At 42.5% G+C, this 17,782-nt stretch overlaps 1 protein-coding gene across 1 annotated transcript in view; it reads right to left on the minus strand.

Annotated features, from left to right (window-relative positions):
• mtnr1bb (melatonin receptor 1Bb) overlaps positions 1–1,392 on the minus strand; it is a 48,686-nt gene extending 47,294 nt beyond the window's left edge. Inside the window, exons 1-2 of the mRNA XM_028032287.1 lie at positions 817–1,392; positions 163–721 (exon numbers count right to left, since the gene is read on the minus strand). Of these exons, the coding sequence (XP_027888088.1) occupies positions 163–370 (208 nt within the window). The 5' untranslated portion in view covers positions 371–721; positions 817–1,392. The remainder of the gene's footprint in view (positions 1–162; positions 722–816) is intronic.
• Positions 1,393–17,782: the final 16,390 nt, after the last annotated feature.

Below are 17,782 nucleotides of genomic sequence, written 5' to 3' on the forward strand. Positions count from 1 at the left end.
AATAAATCTATTTTAGAGGTGAAAGGTTGTGGATACCTTCTGTTGGCACTTTATGTAAAACTTTTAGATGCTGAAAGACAGTTTCTCTAAAAAATTGTGTTGACTCATCATCCAGATCATCTTTGTGTGACCTCTGCTGAATTGTCTAAAAAAACACCTCACCTGCGTTTCTCAGCTTGCGGTTCCTGAACACCGAGATGATGACCAGCAGGTTTCCTAGCACATCAACCACCGTGGTGAAGATCAAGACACTGGCCAGGATAGCAATGACCCAGGCAGGGCGAGCGGTCCCCTCCGCGGGCAGGCTGCGCTCCAGCTGCCCCAGCCGTGGCTCTGTCCGGTTCTTCAGGAGCATCAACGTGTCCGGCATCACTCGGTCCACAGCGCGAAGCTGCCCGCCTCAAGTCCCCCGCTAAAATTTTGATTTTTTCCCCCCTCTTTTTGTTATTATAAGTGTATTTTTATTATTATTTCAACGTCCCGCCGGCACCGTCTGTACCGGTGTGTCCTAGATGAAACATGGAGCGCACCCTTCCCCAAGTTCCACGAGAGCGCAGGTAAAGTCCCCCACTTAAAGGCGACAATTAGTTGCTGTGGTGATCACGTGTGACGTATGAAATTACTCTGACTCTTGATTTCCTTTTTTCCCTCACATCTTCAGAAGCAAAGTGACCGCTCCACGTCCCACAACAAACGACACACGGCCACGGTGCCATACCTCCTGCCGGGAGAAAAGAATGTGAAATATTTCTCTTTCAGAAAATAAATTTCAAAGAACACGGCTCTTGTTTCTGAACTCTTCATGTGACACCTTACCTGGCTTGCTGGTTGGCATTTGTAAATCTCCTTCGTCTGCGTGTGCTGACAAAAAAAAAAAAAAAGGCTAAATAAAAATGGGAAAGCGAGCGATTTCCTTGGAAGCGGTCAAATGGCTGGGTATATTTGTGTGTTCAACGTGCAGCTTAGTTTATCTTCTTTAGCGATGTGTGACGTCCTGTCCATGTACAGGACCGTACAGCTTAAACGACGCAACTGGAGTTGAACGTAGCGAAATGTCACAGTAGCAGCCCCGGGTGAGACACTGATGATGATGATGATGATGATGATGATGATGATGTGGAGACATCCACAGAGTGAGGATGGAGCGAAGACTCGCCTCTTTCGGTGTGTGTGTGTGTGTCTGTGTGTCCCCCTCTCTCTTTTTCTCCTTCATCCCCTACTCTGCGTGCAGACAAAAATATTTCCCATTTTTGCCCCGCTGTATTTTATTCCAACTCTATCCCGGCGTGACCTCCCAGAATCTGCCTTTGATCTCGGCACAATTGCTCGGAGGTGCTCCGACTGTAAGCACACAGAGTCGGGTCGGTTCGGGAAATCCAATGATCACGCTGTGACTTCGCGTAATCTTTTCTTTTTCTTTTCCACCGGGGCTGAACGGGGAGGACATTTTGAAAGTAAAACAGATCAAATCAGACATGTTGCCGCTGTGAATGTTTCTCAAAATCTAATTTTAGACGTGAAATAAATAACAGAAACGCTAAATCACATGGAGGTATATAGATTATATAAGTTGTAAACACAACTGTGTAATTTATCGATCTGATGAATGCTTGAACAGTACGCGCACGTTTCTGGACTCTGGAGTATTTGTGGGCAGCAGAGTCACAGCAAGAGGAGGTGGCAGTTTAATCCCATTCATGCTTAACATGGGTGACTGAAAAGGGTGGGGAGACTGGGGGCAACAGTGCAGTCAGGCTCTCTGGATTCATAAGTTATCAATTATCTGTGTCAGTTGTGACACATTGGGGCCAGTGCCATCACTCCCATGTTTAACCCCTTGCTGTTGGTCTGCAGCTGGATGCCCTTAAAAGTCAGCAAGCGGAGATTAGAGACAGCCTATAAAGAAAAGCTGATGGGTTCAGCAGGGTCCGATGTGATGGCCAGGAGACAGACATCTCCCGGTTACGAGGTCAGTCTGAGCAGCCTGTTCTCTCATGTAGATGCACTTTATATGGAAACGCATTCAGTACTGGGCTCTTGGGCTCATAACAATACCACACATCTGAGGGAAATAAAATCAATACCATGGGAGGAGGCAAAAGAAATGAAAGTCTGCTAATTGAAACTGCACTTCCCTGGCAATTCTCTGCTGGCCTCACAGATGTCTGGATCTATATAGCTACATTACTTTGCAAAAGTATTCATTTTCATTAAAGTTAAAGATATTGTCTTGCCATAAGTCCAAAGTTGGATTTTATAGGGTAGTGCATAATTTTGAAATGGAAGGAACTTGATACATATATCTTTATTTATTCTTCTTATAAAATCTAAAAAAGGAAGCATTTAAAAGTTTTCATTTAGTTTGATACCTTTAAATAAAATTCAGGGCAATCTTGTCCGTGGAAGTCAGAGTAAGCACATTCCAATTTAGGGCAGTTTAATCCGTCCGTCACGAGAGGCAAGGTACACCCTGGACAGTCACCCGCTTCGGATGTTAATGTAGTTCTATCTGTATAAATGCAGTTACTCTGCAAAGGCTTCAGAGCATTGATATGTAACCTCAATCAACAAATGACATTATGAAGACAAAAGCTTAAAGCTCATTGTGAATCTGAACAGAGACACACTACACAGAGTCTGACTGAGCTCAATCTATTCCAGAAAGAGAAATGGGCAAATATTTCTGTCTCTACACCCATGAAGCTAGGAGCAATTACCCCAAAGGTCTTGCAGCTGTAATTGCAGTGTAAGGTAGTTTTGACTTTAGGCAATATGTTCTGATACTGAAATCATATATCCTTTCCACATATATCCTGTCACTTCACATGTGCAATACATTGTGTTGGTCTGTCACAAAAAGTTTGATAAAATACATTGGTTATTGTGGTTGTAATATAGGAAATCCCAGAGTGTGAGTAGTTTCGCAATCCATAGTAAGTTTTGTGTGTGTGTTTTTCCCGATAGAATGAACTCTTACAATAATGGCACTGACTTATTATATAACAGTGAAATCACACACTGTAAAAAAATAAGGAATATAGTAACATTAGGACAAAACACCATCCTCTCCAAAGAACAAAAAAAAAAAAAAAACTGGAACACAGCTGCTCCATATGGATACATTCTGCGTGGTGACCTACAGGAAAATATGGTTTATTAATATTGATGGCACAGTGTTTCTTTGTTTCGAGTCATTGTTCCACATAGAGATTTGTTGGATCTGCCAGATGGTGCAGCCAAAACAATGTCTGGGGAGGGGAATTTCAAGACAAGGAAGGGAAACCAGCTAGGCCAAAATAGAGATTAGAAACTTTTATTATTTTTTAGGAATACTGTGGCCTGTTGAACCACGTCTGTAATTCTGATGTACCAGAATATTGTCCATACATACCATTACCACTATTCTCTGGTTAAATGTCCCCAGCAAGTTGTAGAGCAATGATAAAATTCTGGCATTTGTTAAAATTTTTTGTAAAAATTGACAAAATTCATTAAAACCAGTATGTTAACTGTCACAGTCCACAAGTTTACAACAGGGTTGAAGTTTAGACTATTTCAGAAACTTAATATTAGCCTACTCCAAGATACATTTTCATCTATATTTGGAATCGTTTTTCTGTTGTTGCACCTAACTTTATCCATATATCTAGATTTTGATTTGAGGTGACACTCACAATGCATAATGAACAAGTTTCAATGGTTACAAACAGACGCATAGCATGCCACCGTGCTTGACAGATGGTGGAGTGTTCTTAGGTTTTAGAGCCACATATACTGTAGATCCCTCCAAATGTACTTCTAGGCACTGCAACCAAATAGCTCAGCATTTGCCTTGTCTGACCCTGACAATATTCTCCAGAAAGACTCTGGACCTGGTATTCTGGTACGTAGCAAATTTCAGGTTCCTAAACCAACCATTCCAAATTAATTTGACAAATCTTGACGACAGGAATCATCGCATATGAAGCTAGCACTACACCGGAAGGTTAGAGATAATTAAAACAAAAATAATCTGATCAAAGTTCAACTTGCCAATTTCAACAAATGTCAGTGAGGGTCTATGTTTATGTTTAAGTTTGTATGTTTGATTTTGAACCTCTGTAGACAAAAACAATAAATTCATACTTGTTAATATATTTTCTGTCCATCCATCCATCCATCTTCTTCCGCTTATCCGAGGTCGGGTCGCGGGGGTAGCAGCTTCAGAAGGGAGGCCCAGACTTCCCTCTCCCCAGCCACTTCTTCCAGCTCCTCCGGGGGAATCCCGAGGCGTTCCCAGGCCAGCCGAGAGACATAGTCCCTCCAGCGTGTCCTGGGTCTTCCCCGGGGCCTCCTCCCGGTGGGACGTGCCCGGAACACCTCACCAGGGAGGCGTCCAGGAGGCATCCTGACCAGATGCCCAAGCCACCTCAACTGGCTCCTCTCGATGTGAAGGAGCAGCGGCTCTACTCTGAGTCCCTCCCGGATGACTGAGCTTCTCACCCTATCTCTAAGGGAGAGCCCAGCCACCCTACGGAGAAAACCCATTTCGGCCGCTTGTATCCGCGATCTCGTTCTTTCGGTCATGACCCAAAGCTCATGACCATAGATGAGGGTGGGAACGTAGATCGACCGGTAAATCGAGAGCTTCGCTTTTTGGCTCAGCTCTCTCTTCACCACGACGGACCGGTACAGCGCCCGCTTGACAGCAGACGCTGCGCCAATCCGCCTGTCGATCTCCCGCTCCCTTCTTCCCCCATTCGTGAACAAGATCCCGAGATACTTAAACTCCTCCACTTGGGGCAGGACACCCCCCCTGACCCGGAGAAGGCACTCTACCCTTTTCCGGCTCAAGACCATGGCCTCGGATTTGGAGGCACTGATTCCCATCCCGGCTGCTTCACACTCGGCTGCGAACCGATCCAGCGAGAGCTGCAGATCACGATCTGATGAAGCCAAAAGGACCACATCGTCTGCGAAAAGCAGAGATGAGATCCTGAGGCCACCAAATCGGATCCCCTCAACACCTTGGCTGCGCCTAGAAATTCTGTCCATGAAAGTGATGAACAGAATCGGTGACAAAGGGCAGCCCTGGCGGAGTCCAACTCTCACCGGAAACAAGCCCGACTTACTGCCGGCAATGCGGACCAGACTCTGACACCGGTCATACAGGGACCTGACAGCCCGTATCAAAGGGCCCGGTACCCCATACTCCCGGAGAACCCCCCACAGGGCTCCCCGAGGGACACGGTCGAACGCCTTCTCCAAGTCCACAAAACACATGTAGACTGGTTGGGCGAACTCCCATGCACCTTCCAGGACCCTGCTGAGGGTGTAGAGCTGGTCCAGTGTTCCACGACCAGGACGAAAACCACACTGCTCTTCCTGAATCCGAGGTTCGACTATCCGACGGACCCTCCTCTCCAGGACCCCTGAATAGACCTTGCCAGGGAGGCTTAAGAGTGTGACCCCTCTATAATTGGAGCACACCCTCCGGTCCCCCTTTTTGAACAGGGGGACCACCACCCCAGTCTGCCAATCCAGGGGAACTGCCCCCGATGTCCATGCGATATTGCAGAGTCGCGTCAACCAACACAACCCTACAACATCCAGAGCCTTAAGGAACTCCGGGCGGATCTCATCCACCCCCGGGGCCTTGCCACCGAGGAGCTTTTTAACCACCTCGGCGACCTCGCCCCCAGAGATTGGAGAGCCCAACCCAGAGTCCCCAGGCTCCGCTTCCTCAGTGGAAGGCATGTTGGTGGGATTGAGGAGGTCTTCGAAGTACTCTGCCCACCGGCCCACAACGTCCCGAGTAGAGGTCAGCAGCACACCATCCCCACTATAAACAGTGTTGGTGCTGCACCGCTTCCCCCCCCTGAGACGCCGGATGGTGGACCAGAATCGCCTCGAAGCCGTGCGGAAGTCTTTCTCCATGGCCTCTCCAAACTCCTCCCACACCCGAGTTTTTGCCTCAGCAACCGCCCGAGCCGCATGCCGCTTCGCCCGCCGGTACCCATCAGCTGCTTCCGGAGTCCCACAGGCCAAAAAGGCTCGATAGGACTCCTTCTTCAGCCTGACGGCATCCCTCACCGAAGGTGTCCACCAACGGGTTCGAGGGTTGCCGCCGCGACAGGCACCGACAACCTTGCGGCCACAGCTCCGATCGGCCGCCTCGACAATGGAGGCACGGAACACGGTCCACTCAGACTCCATGTCCCCCACCTCCCCCGGGACGTGTTCGAAGTTTTGCCGGAGATGGGAGTTAAAGCTCCGTCTCACAGGGGATTCCGCCAGACGTTCCCAGCAGACCCTCACAACACGTTTGGGCCTGCCAGGTCTGACCGGCTTTCGCCCCCGCCACCGGAGCCAACTCACCACCAGGTAGTGGTCAGTGGACAGCTCCGCACCTCTCTTCACCCGAGTGTCCAAGACATACGGCCGCAGATCCGATGAAACGATGACAAAGTCGATCATCGAACTGCGGCCTAGGGTGTCCTGGTGCCAAGTGCACATATGGACACCCTTATGCTTGAACATGGTGTTCGTTATGGACAATCCATGGCGAGCACAGAAGTCCAGCAACAGAACACCGCTCGAGTTCAGGTCGGGTGGGCCGTTCCTCCCAACCACACCCCTCCAGGTCTCACTGTCGTTGCCCACGTGAGCGTTGAAGTCCCCCAGCAGAACAAGGGAGTCCCCAGGAGGAGCACTCTCCAGTACCCCCTCTAAGGACTCCAAAAAGGGTGGGTAATCTGAACTGTCGTTCGGCCCGTAAGCACAAACGACAGTCAGAACCCGTCCCCCCACCCGTAGGCGGAGGGATCCTACCCTCTCGTTCACCGGGGTAAACCCCAACGTACAGGCGCCGAGATGGGGAGCAACAAGTATGCCCACTCCTGCCCGACGTCTCTCTCCCTGGGCAACTCCAGAGTGGAAGTATGTCCAGCCCCTCTCAAGGAGACTGGTTCCAGAACCATAGCCATGCGTCGAGGTGAGACCGACTATTTCTAGCCGGAACCTCTCGACCTCACGCACTAGCTCCGGCTCCTTCCCCACCAGAGAGGTGACATTCCACGTCCCAAGAGCCAGTTTCTGCAACCGAGGATCGGACCGCCAGGGTCCCCTCCCTTGGCCGCCACCCATCACACAGTGCACCCGACCCCTTTGGCCCCTCCCACGGGTGGTGGGCCCATGGGAGGGGGGGCCCATGTTTCCTCTTCGGGCTGAGCCCGGCCGGGCTCCATGGGTAAAAGCCCAGCCACCAGACGCTCGCCATCGTGCCCCCCCTCCAGGCCTGGCTCCAGAGTGGGGCCCCGGTGACCCGCGTCCGGGCGAGGGAACACCAAGTCCAAGGTTTTCCTTCATCATTGGGGTCTTCGGGCTGCACTTTGTCTGGTCCCTCACCTAGGACCTGTCTGCCTTGGGTGACCCTACCAGGGGCATGAAGCCCCAGACAGCATAGCTCCTAGGATCATTGGGGCACTCAAACCCCTCCACCACGATAAGGTGGCAGCCCATGGAGGAGTATATTTTCTGTTGTATGATAATTTCACAATGAAAAAAAAATGACACCACATCCTTAAAGGCCCAAAATTAATAGCACGGTGATCACCATGGTAATCATATATAAACCAAACTGCATAGTTGATTTTGTATTGTGTGACCATTTTTAAATAAAATATTAACTCTCATTTAGATGGGTTGTAAGTCACTTCATCACATTTGCACAGAACAAAAATATTGCAGGGAATTTGGTGGAATTGGGTCTTGATCCAAAGAACACGTAAAGAGATTTTGATGTAATCTGGATTTTAAATTTATGTCATTAGATTACCATTTTGAAGTCACAACACAGAACATGGCAAATAGATAAAACCTAGGGAGGGAAGTTTTAGGTTTGTTGATGCTCAACAAATATAAAGAATGTAAGTGTGATAGCACAATTTATATATTTTTTTTCTCTAAGGCTGTGGGACTCTAAGACTGTTTTCTTTTCACACACTTCAAGTGTGTTAAGGTTATTCTAACATATGACTCATCACTTGGACGAACAAGGTTTCTACAAAAAGCCTTTTATGGTTCCTCAGTCCAACAAGAGCCTAATAAAAATCACAGCAACTTCAGCATATCTTGATGCTTATTCTGCTGGCGAGTATAAAAAGCCCCGATGATCAAAGCACAACATAAAGCAGGCCTTCTTCTTAATAAAATCAGATCTCAGCAATCTCAAGGGTGACAGTGTACCCATTTCTTGCAGCCAAAGGAGATAACGAGCTGAGCACTGGGGCCCATGATGCTGCCAGATTTCTCTGGAGCATGTTGATCTATCATTCTGTCTCACCTCTGTTTAAGGAAGCCTTTGTTTACAGCTTTGGACCAAATTGGCAAAGCATTGAAATGAAGTACTGTTAGTACAAGGACGTTGTCAAATCAGCACATAAGAGCTCAAGCCAAGTCCTAATGAGGGTAGAATAAAGAAGTGCAGGAAAATTGAATTCAGCGTTTATTTCCCTGGTTTTGTTTGACTTGCAGAAATTCTGCATCGGTATAAAAAAGATATAAATAAACAATGAATCAAGTAACTGTATCCATGTTTGAAGCAATGACTGATTTCTAATGTTTTGTACATTTGGCGTAATCCAACAGTATTTATCAGCTTTCATCTTGTAAGAAAATACAATAGGGGACATGAAGTGCACGGTTAACTTTGCTGTTTCTCACATTGCAATTTTGCAGGCATATGCCAGCGGCTTGCCTTAGTGATAATCTCTCCAAACAGCAAGGGGAGGGTTGTGAAGGGATTGGGCCAGTACACAGCTTCCTGGTTGAAGGCAGAGTTTGGATGTGACCTTACAGCTTCTTACATGTACAGCAGGGAAAAAATACTAAGTGTTGGACATGTCAATTTTTTCTCAGTAAATACATTTTCAATTAGCTTATTGACATTAAATCCACACGTGAAGTTGGTAGCAACTCATGCTTACAAAGTAACCAAAACAAATGTGTCCACAGGGAATAGGTATTGGGAAAAAAAGGAATAGAATTGCATAGAAAACGAAGAAAATACTTTAAATCTGACAGCATTTAGAAAGAAGTCCTGCTCTTATCAGTGTTAGTTAATATTAACATAAGTCATGAATGTAGTGCCATGACCTCCATCCACACTCACTGTGCAAGCCTCCAACTTATTGCACAAGAAGTCTCTCAAGATGGGAAAAAGCAAAATGTTTATAACCATACTGTTGCAACACATAGTCGTACAACAAGTGGCAAAGTTAAAAAATTTTAAAATTTGAATTTGTTCACACTTTCCTTAGGAGCAAATGATAACTCACAGAAGGCATGGACTTTGATGAAGTTTAAATGACTGGATCTGATTTCATCCAATCACGAAGGTTTGCCCTTGACGCGTATAATTTGTCAGCTTGATGATGTTTACCGGAATTTGTGTGCTCTGTAAACAACCCTGTGGGGAGTATTGCCAAGATATCTTTACTAGTCAAAAGACTGTCTTATACATTATTTTAAGCTTACTTTAATTGCATAATATTTAGAAGCATGGCCAACATGCCATTTCCAAACTAAAACCATGGCAGGGTACATTTCTAAAACAGTGCAGAAAATCAATATCATTTTACACAACTTCTCATTCTGTTTGCTTATTGGGCTTGTTAAAACTGAGCCAAAAATACACTTGAGCAATACATACTAATGGTTTCTCCTCACAGGTATCTTGAAGTTGTCCTCATTAATAAAGACTTTTCTGCTGCCTTTATAATATTTTTCAATAAGCAATAAGTTGACCTTGTGTCATTCTAAATTAATACCAATAACCTTACTCGTGAACTCATTTGTCTTCATTTCCTTGTATGTTAGGACTGTTATCTGGTGTGAATTCCATGTAATTTAGCATATTAATTAAACATATTTGTACCAATAAAACATTGATACTTTCAATATCTGTTTTGCCTACTATACATTCAATGATGCTTTACCTTTATTTTTGCAGTTCAGGTATGTTGCATCTTTGATCAAAGTCTCTATTGAAGGAGCCTGGTTGCACCTAATGGATATTTGTGTGCTTGTTTTTGAGCATGTGTGAGATATATACATCTTTCTGGTTGCATGTGTTTTAGTCATCAGAGACAGATGTTCGGCACATAGATTAGGTCCGGCTGAGTTTGTAATCCCGGTGTTACTGAGAACAGCAGGGATTTAAAATCACCCACACAGCTACCCCTCGATGAGCAAGAACTAGGGGAATGGTAATCTCTCGCACTTTTCCCTGTTCTCCACTCCACTGTTGCCTTTCTTACGTGATATATCCTTCAATCCCCTCCTACTTTATGTAACATTCTTTCATCCCTCCGTTCATGCCTCTCCTACCCTGCTGTGTCCAACCAGATCTGGAGAAAAGACACTGAAAGAATCTAAGCAGGAAAAATGAAGCCGGGGGAAAAAAAAAAAAGTAGAAGGGGTTTAAACAAAGCTTTTATTTGGTTTAGTTGATTGTGTGGTGTAAATGCCAGATGGACAAATAAAAACTCAGCACGGCATTGACTGGCAGCTCCTGATCAATTTCATCAGTAGCATGATGAATAAACACAACAGTGACTTTGTTTATTGCACCGCCTCTCTTTTCCCACACTTGTATTTGCCTTTGGTTTGACCCTGTATCTGTCACCAAAGCAGTCACCATACTTGGAATACAATAAACAAGCAGGACGATCATCAAACGAAAGAGACGGCGCAAGTTATTGGTGCATGTTGCATAATCTCTGTCAGAATTATTTAAGAAGAACTAAATGTGAATTAATAAATTGCTGACAAGACAGCAGGACTGTTTCTACCTGCTGAGTACAGTTTATAGTGTTATTGTTAGTTCTGACTGCGTCACACAAAATGCTTGAGGCGAAGATAATGCTATGCAAGTTTTTGCTGGAAGGGATGCATCCTATAAAGACTTTAGAGAAAAACATCAGCACAAGTAAAATATACAGGACAAAAAAAGAGTAAGACAAAGAAAAAGATGTTATGCGAACAGGACCTTTTAGAGAGAAGTTGCTGAAAAACACTACAAATTACTTGCTAGGCTTTTAGAGCTGCAATATCAGTGTTAATTTTTCTACAATATTTCTTAATAGTCATGTGTGCTGCAAAATACTTGAATAATTTGTGGCTTATTGTTTGTTGCTGGTGTCAGGTGAGAGTATCCTAATCTGTGCCCCCAAATTAAACCCCATTTTTGTGTCAGATCTTCAAACTTTAAGAGCCAGTGAGTTTGCATACAGCGGTGGGTGGTGACTTTTGTTGCAGCGCAAATACTAAGATGACAAGTCTAGATTGGGTGAGGTCATCTAAATATAAAGTCACTGTCCTTAGGGACTCAGCTTAGTTTTACATTTCCTTTTTGTTATTGTTGTTGTTTATCTAGTTTTTTTGCATCTGCTGTGCAAAGTTTGAACGTTGTGGACAACCGCAACACAAACAATGTAAATGTAGTTCATTATATTGTGTTTAGTTTGTTAATTTTTAACTTGTGTTTTGTTCTTTGTGAATTTGAATTTTAAATCTGTATTAATTTTACCTCTTGGTTTATGTTTCCCTTAGAGCCTTACTGCTGCTCCCTATTGTACTAATTAGTCTCCTTCCCTTGGTTTCTTGTTTTTTTCATGCCACAGCTGTATCACATTTCCTTAGTTTATTTGGTTTCTTTGCAATTTTTCTTGCCTGCCTCAGTACTTAAGGTCCTGCATTTCTTTCATTATACTGTCTGTTACCGCTGACTGTTCCCTTTGTGATGACTCCAATACCTTAATTTTTTCCATTATTTAAATAACTTTTAACTTCACCTTTCTTCTTCCAGTTCCGGCTCCATTTGGGTCCAACTAGAAAGCAAACATGACAGACTGAATGATGCCAAACAAAGGCAGTTGAGAAAAACTGGCACACATTCAGCAATCCAGCAGGATATAAATCAATCCTGTCTTTTCACATCTAACGTCACTTCTGCTAGAAAGGCTTTTTACGATAATAAATTTGAAACCACCACTGACATTCCAAATCTGCTGCTCCTCTTCAAAATATTGTTCAATCTTTCAAAACTACTCCAAGGTCTCGTATGATGAGATAGGTTGTTTTCTTCCTGTGCTTCAGGTCTGCCTCACTGGATTTCCACAGCTGAGATGTGTAACTGCTTGATAAGGACTTCGTAGAAAGTGCCATCACCAAGCACCACAGTCCTTTCCTCTGGGCTTTGATCTCTGATGATATTGATTATGACTATGACTATGTTGTCCTGTCTTGTTCTAAAGGAGGGGTTGATTTTGTTGTTGCTGCATTTCATCTGACTTTTACATCATTGAAGAATGTCAAACATCCCAATTTTTCAGAAGAGGAGGTTGTACGCAGCAACATAAAACTGAGAAGCAAAAGAAGTGTGCAGACACTGTTGATTGAGCCTGTGAGAATTTTTGTTGTTCAGATTGCACAATGTCAGAATGTCAACACACACTCTCACATGTGTACTGTGTGTGTTTCATTTGAGGTCACACAAGTTCTACATGTTGAGGTCACTTCAAGGCCATTGACTGTTCATACTGAAGTCTTATGTCAGCTGCAATAAAGTTATAATGTGAACATCCACACACAGGCAATGAGTCTCATCACTCCTCCAAGCATGTAAACTGAAACAGCTAAATATGTTCTAAAATGAGACAATCTAAAAAAGCATCAAATCTTTTCTTAATTCAATAAGAACAATTTTCTACCAGTGGATAAATTCAACACCACGTCACCACCTCCTTGTTCAAAGAACGATGACTCCCTTTGGGGAAAGGAGACAGCTAGTTTACATTTGGAGAAAAAAACAAACTTCTTCAGTGGCAGGTGCAATAAAAGCATAAAATGAGTAAAAAAATTCTTGTCATAGGTTTTGGTGTTGCAGCTGGTTCAAAGCAGAGAGCCTAGTCAGGGGAATGCTGAACAGTGATCAGGGAAATGAAAAGGGAACATAAAACACAAAGTAAACAAAGAGGGAGCTGAACCAAAACGCAAATAAACAAACAGGAGAAGTAACAAGTGAGAAACAGAAATGCAAACATCAACAGATTACGACATTTATGAGTTTGGTGAATGTTCTAAATAAATATGAAGGGGAAGGCAAGTTGCTCATCCCACCAGTTAGGTGAAAACAGGTTTAAGGCCTCCACATATTGAGGCATACCTCCACAGAGGTCCACTTGTATTCAAAATGGGCTCAATGTGGACTGAAAGCAGCTCTCTGCTGGACCACTAGAAGGTACATTTTTACAACTGCTTTGTATGCAACACCAATCTGACAAGGTTGATTTGACCCAACCAGTCACAATGGCACACAGCAACCACACTGACACTTTGTGCTGTACTAACAGGAGTAGATTGGCTGCCCTGGTGGAGAAGAACAGGGCTACGCACCCAACTAGCTCACAAAACTTGCAAGTTCCATTCAGATTATGGGAAATAAAGGAATTTGACACAATGAATGCACGGTACGCTCAATTAAAAATCTCAACTGTCTGTGGACTCACAGAGTATGCAAAGAATGCTCTAGCATGTGGGAGTCTCTAGTTCTATATGACACCTTTAACTTTTGGTCTTGACCATCATTCAGTGTCTGTTCTACTAGCTTGTACACCACAGGGCACAGCCACAGAAATATGTGGAACCATGTTGTGTTGGCTGCTCTCAGTCACATTTCTCATCTTTTAATGAAAATAGTTGTTCTCTGTTTCTCTAGGGTCAAACTAACTTTTAATAAAACAGAATTTGTCCTAGGGCTTTCTTTTGGAACTTCTCTGAAGGACTGCATTGGCTGGATACCCCCAGTTCTTCATTCTGTCAAATGTTAAAATAAGCTGAGATGGAGACCACTGAGCAGCCATGTTTCAGGCCTTATATGTTGTTAATCAATTCCTATGCATAATGGTTTAGTGTAAAGCCCTCTGCTATTTGAAAGTGTTGATTTTCTGAAAGCCTTTATGTTTCAATTGGCCACTATGGAGATTGAACCCATGACCTCAGTGATATTAGCACCACGCTCTGACCAGCTGAGCAAACGGGCCATACACAATGTTGAGTTTTCATCAATTTAAGAAAAGCTTATATGATCTTACCGGAATGAAGATTTGACAAAAGTGCTCATATTCTAATGTTTTCCATAATCAACATGCATAAAGGTATATTTTCCAGACATTTTTTTTGAAGTGTTGATATTATTTCAGAGGCATTTTTTCATTTTGAGGTGTTGATTTTATTTTCCAGCCTTTTTTATTTTGAAGTGTTGATTGTCTGAAAGACTTTGGATTTCAATTGGCCAGGATGGGGATTGAACCCATGACCTTGGCGTTATTAGCACGACGCTCTGACCAGCTGAACTAACCGGCCATACATAATGTTGAATTTCCATCAATTTTAGAAAAACTTACATGATCTTGACAAAAGCGCTTATGTTTTTTAAAATCAATATGCATAATGGTTTAATTTAAAGCCTTCTGCTATTTTGAAGTGTTGATTTTCTGAAAGACTTTATGTTTCAATTGGCCAGTATGGGGATTGAACCCATGACCTTGGAGTTATTAGTTCTACACTCTGACCAGCTGAGCTAACCGGCCATACATGATGTTAAATTTTCATAAATTTAAGAAAAACTTACATGATCTTACCACAATGAAGATTTGGCAAAAGTGCTCATATCCTAATGTTTTTCAAAATGGCCTTCCGTCTCACTGAAAAAGGAGGTCTCTACAGTGTGTCCAGCCTGCATTCCTTGCTGTACTGAGCTTAAAAAGTGACGCTCACTTCAATGTAGCCTTGAAAACACACACCAAATTACCAAACCGTAAATTGAATAGTATAAGATAACTAATAAAATAATACCCTCAATGACGCATTACCTAATATAAATTAAGATTTTGTAATCACATTAGATTGCAAGATGAGCTTATTAGGCTGTAAAGTTTTCATTAATGACTTTACAGAGGCAAGTTTCATCTGGTTTTATAAACATTTCACCCGTTGATGGATTCATTTTTAAAAGGCTGACTAGAACAGAGAACCGACTCCCTTGAGTTCCTCTTTGTACCCGTTTTAGCCTTTTGTGCTTCATCTGATTCTGCTAAGAGAGAGAACTAAAAGCAAGAACAAAGCAGCCAACATAATAACCACAAACTAAAATATAATATACACTGATGTTGTATGAGGTAGACGTACAGAAAGTAGTGCTGAGCTCAATCAGACAAAATTGAGAGAGTCTGTGAATATAATTTCAAATCTTTTCATAAATTCTCACTCAGGATCTAGGTCTGGAATTCTGATTGGATCTGATTCTTAAATATGCTTTAATCTATGGCATCCCATAGTTCTGGCAGTATGCTTTAGGGTGTCGTTTTTACTGGCATATGAATCTCAACCCCAATCCCAAGTTTCGTATAGCCCCCAACATGTTTAATATTTTGTGACATAATAAAATCACCTATTATGGATAATGATGGAATGACAAATAAAACAGCAAAACAGAAAAGAAATATGTGACAGGCAAAGATCTGTCCACCAAGGAAGTACTTGTCTAGAAAATATTCATCATAGTAGTGATAACCCAAGATGGGTTGGATGACAATAAAAGCAAAGTTTATTCACAAACTAGAAAGGCGAGCTGGAGTAAACAATAACCACAAAAAGGTTCTTTGATTCATGTCCTTGGTAGTTAAAAATAAACGGCTAGACATGCAACAGTGTGACCATCCTCTATGTTATTCTCTATGTAATGCACTATTTTACAAATATATTAAATTTGTAAAATCTATTTCCCAGACAGGTCTCTTCTTGATTTTGTCAAACACTATTTTCTTCTACTGCCCACTTTGGCTACTCTTGCTGGATTCTATGATTTAGACTAAATGAAGGGAGCTTGTAGCCTTTGTGAACTTTCAACTGTTTTTTCCCATTCAGATTATGCATAAATCATCCAAGTTATGGCAGAAGTTGCTGTAACTGATAAATTGCAGGGGCACATACTGTGTTTCCCATGTGCTGTGAAGGAAGTCCATAATTGTAATGTTGGAGCAGAAACCTGATTGTTCCCTTACAGCCAAGGGAGACGGGCGCTTTCTCTGGGTTTGCGGGGAGTTCAACAGCCACGTCTGAATAAGGCACAATCTGAGATGGATTGCTCTAGCAGTAAATGCTGTTGGGTCAAAAAATTTCTACAAAACGTTTCTCATTTTTATTTCATCTCATCGCTTTTAGATTGAAATAGAACTTTGAACTCCATTTTTTTTCTTCTGAGAGACAATAGTCTTTTAAATTTTAGGTTTATTTAATCACATTTAGTAAATATGACTTGAGGACACTTTTAATGGTTATGACCTAGCATTGGGAAGTAATCTGGGCTTAACAATGGTGCAGTAGGTAACATGATTTACTTGTAGGTAGAAGGTGCTGGGTTTGGATCTGGTAGCCTGGTTGTCCCCGGTGATGGGCATCAGTCCCCTGCAACTGAAGGATAAGTGGGTATAGACAGTGGATGGATGGAGAATAAATATTTTTTCAACATGTTTTTGTTTTGGGTGTGCTGTGGTGGCGCAGGGGTTCAGCACAACCCACATATAGAGGCCTTAGTCCTCGACGTGGCTGTCGCAGGTTCGATTCCCAACCTGGTGACCTTTGCCGCATGTCTTCCCCCTTTTCTCATTACCCTCTTTCCTGTCAAATAAAGCTTTAAAAAAGAAAAAAAAACATGTTTTTGTTTCATAGCCGTAACATTGTTTTCTGATCTTGTGAAAGATGTCCGTCTTGTTCCTATCAGAAACAAACATCTTGGTTGAGTAGAGATATTTAAAAATTCAAATCTACCAGGACTCTAAATAATTGCAACTGCTAATTCAATCATGAAGTAAGAAATTTATTTTTCACATGAATTTTTCACAGATTCTGAGAATTTTTAAAGCTTCAAGGACGTTAAAACCAAATTCCAGGTAGCTTCTTTGTTTCATGTGTTTGTTCATTTATATGATCTGTTCCATGCAGGTTGGAGCCTTTGACCTCATGTGCATTAAGCTCTTTCTTATGTAACTGCTAAATAAAATGATAAATTTTGCAAATATACAATACTTCTTTATATAAATATGAAACTCATTGTCAGTTCTATTAAAAAAAACAATCTGTATACCGTTTAACAATTCTAATCGTAGATGCATGATTCAATCATTGAACTGGGTCATTTTGGGAATAAATTTGCTGGCATGAGGAATGCTACACAATAAACTGGATTCATTTATTCAAGTCAGCAAACAAATCCATTTCAGAGGAAAACAAAAACAACATAATGCAGCAAAGATTATTCTGCAATCTGCACAGCTGTTGGCATTCAATACCAACAATCTATATATGTGATACAATCATAACAGCTTTATAGAATAACCTCAGGTTTTCTCAAAAATGATTTTTTGTTTGCTTGAATGATTCCACAGTGCAAACAGTCCAGGAAATGTCCCTACACGTCTGTGCAATCTCCGGACATTAAACGAGCTTAAGCTTTGCTAAGCAAATCTACTAGATTCTGGTGAGGTGGGAAAAGAAAAACATATAAAAAGTATGACAAGAGTAATATTTATGGGAATTATATGTCTGACGTAGTCCTCTTTGAGAAATAATAAAGCAAAACTGCTCATGAACACAAAGCACATATTCAACCTCAGGACAAATAACCTTTTTTTCTTTCTACTGAAGTACAAATCTGCTTGATTGGAGCATGTTCAAGTCC

Source organism: Xiphophorus couchianus, chromosome 11 (assembly GCF_001444195.1).
Source record: "Xiphophorus couchianus chromosome 11, X_couchianus-1.0, whole genome shotgun sequence".
NCBI classification, from domain to species: domain Eukaryota; kingdom Metazoa; phylum Chordata; class Actinopteri; order Cyprinodontiformes; family Poeciliidae; genus Xiphophorus; species Xiphophorus couchianus.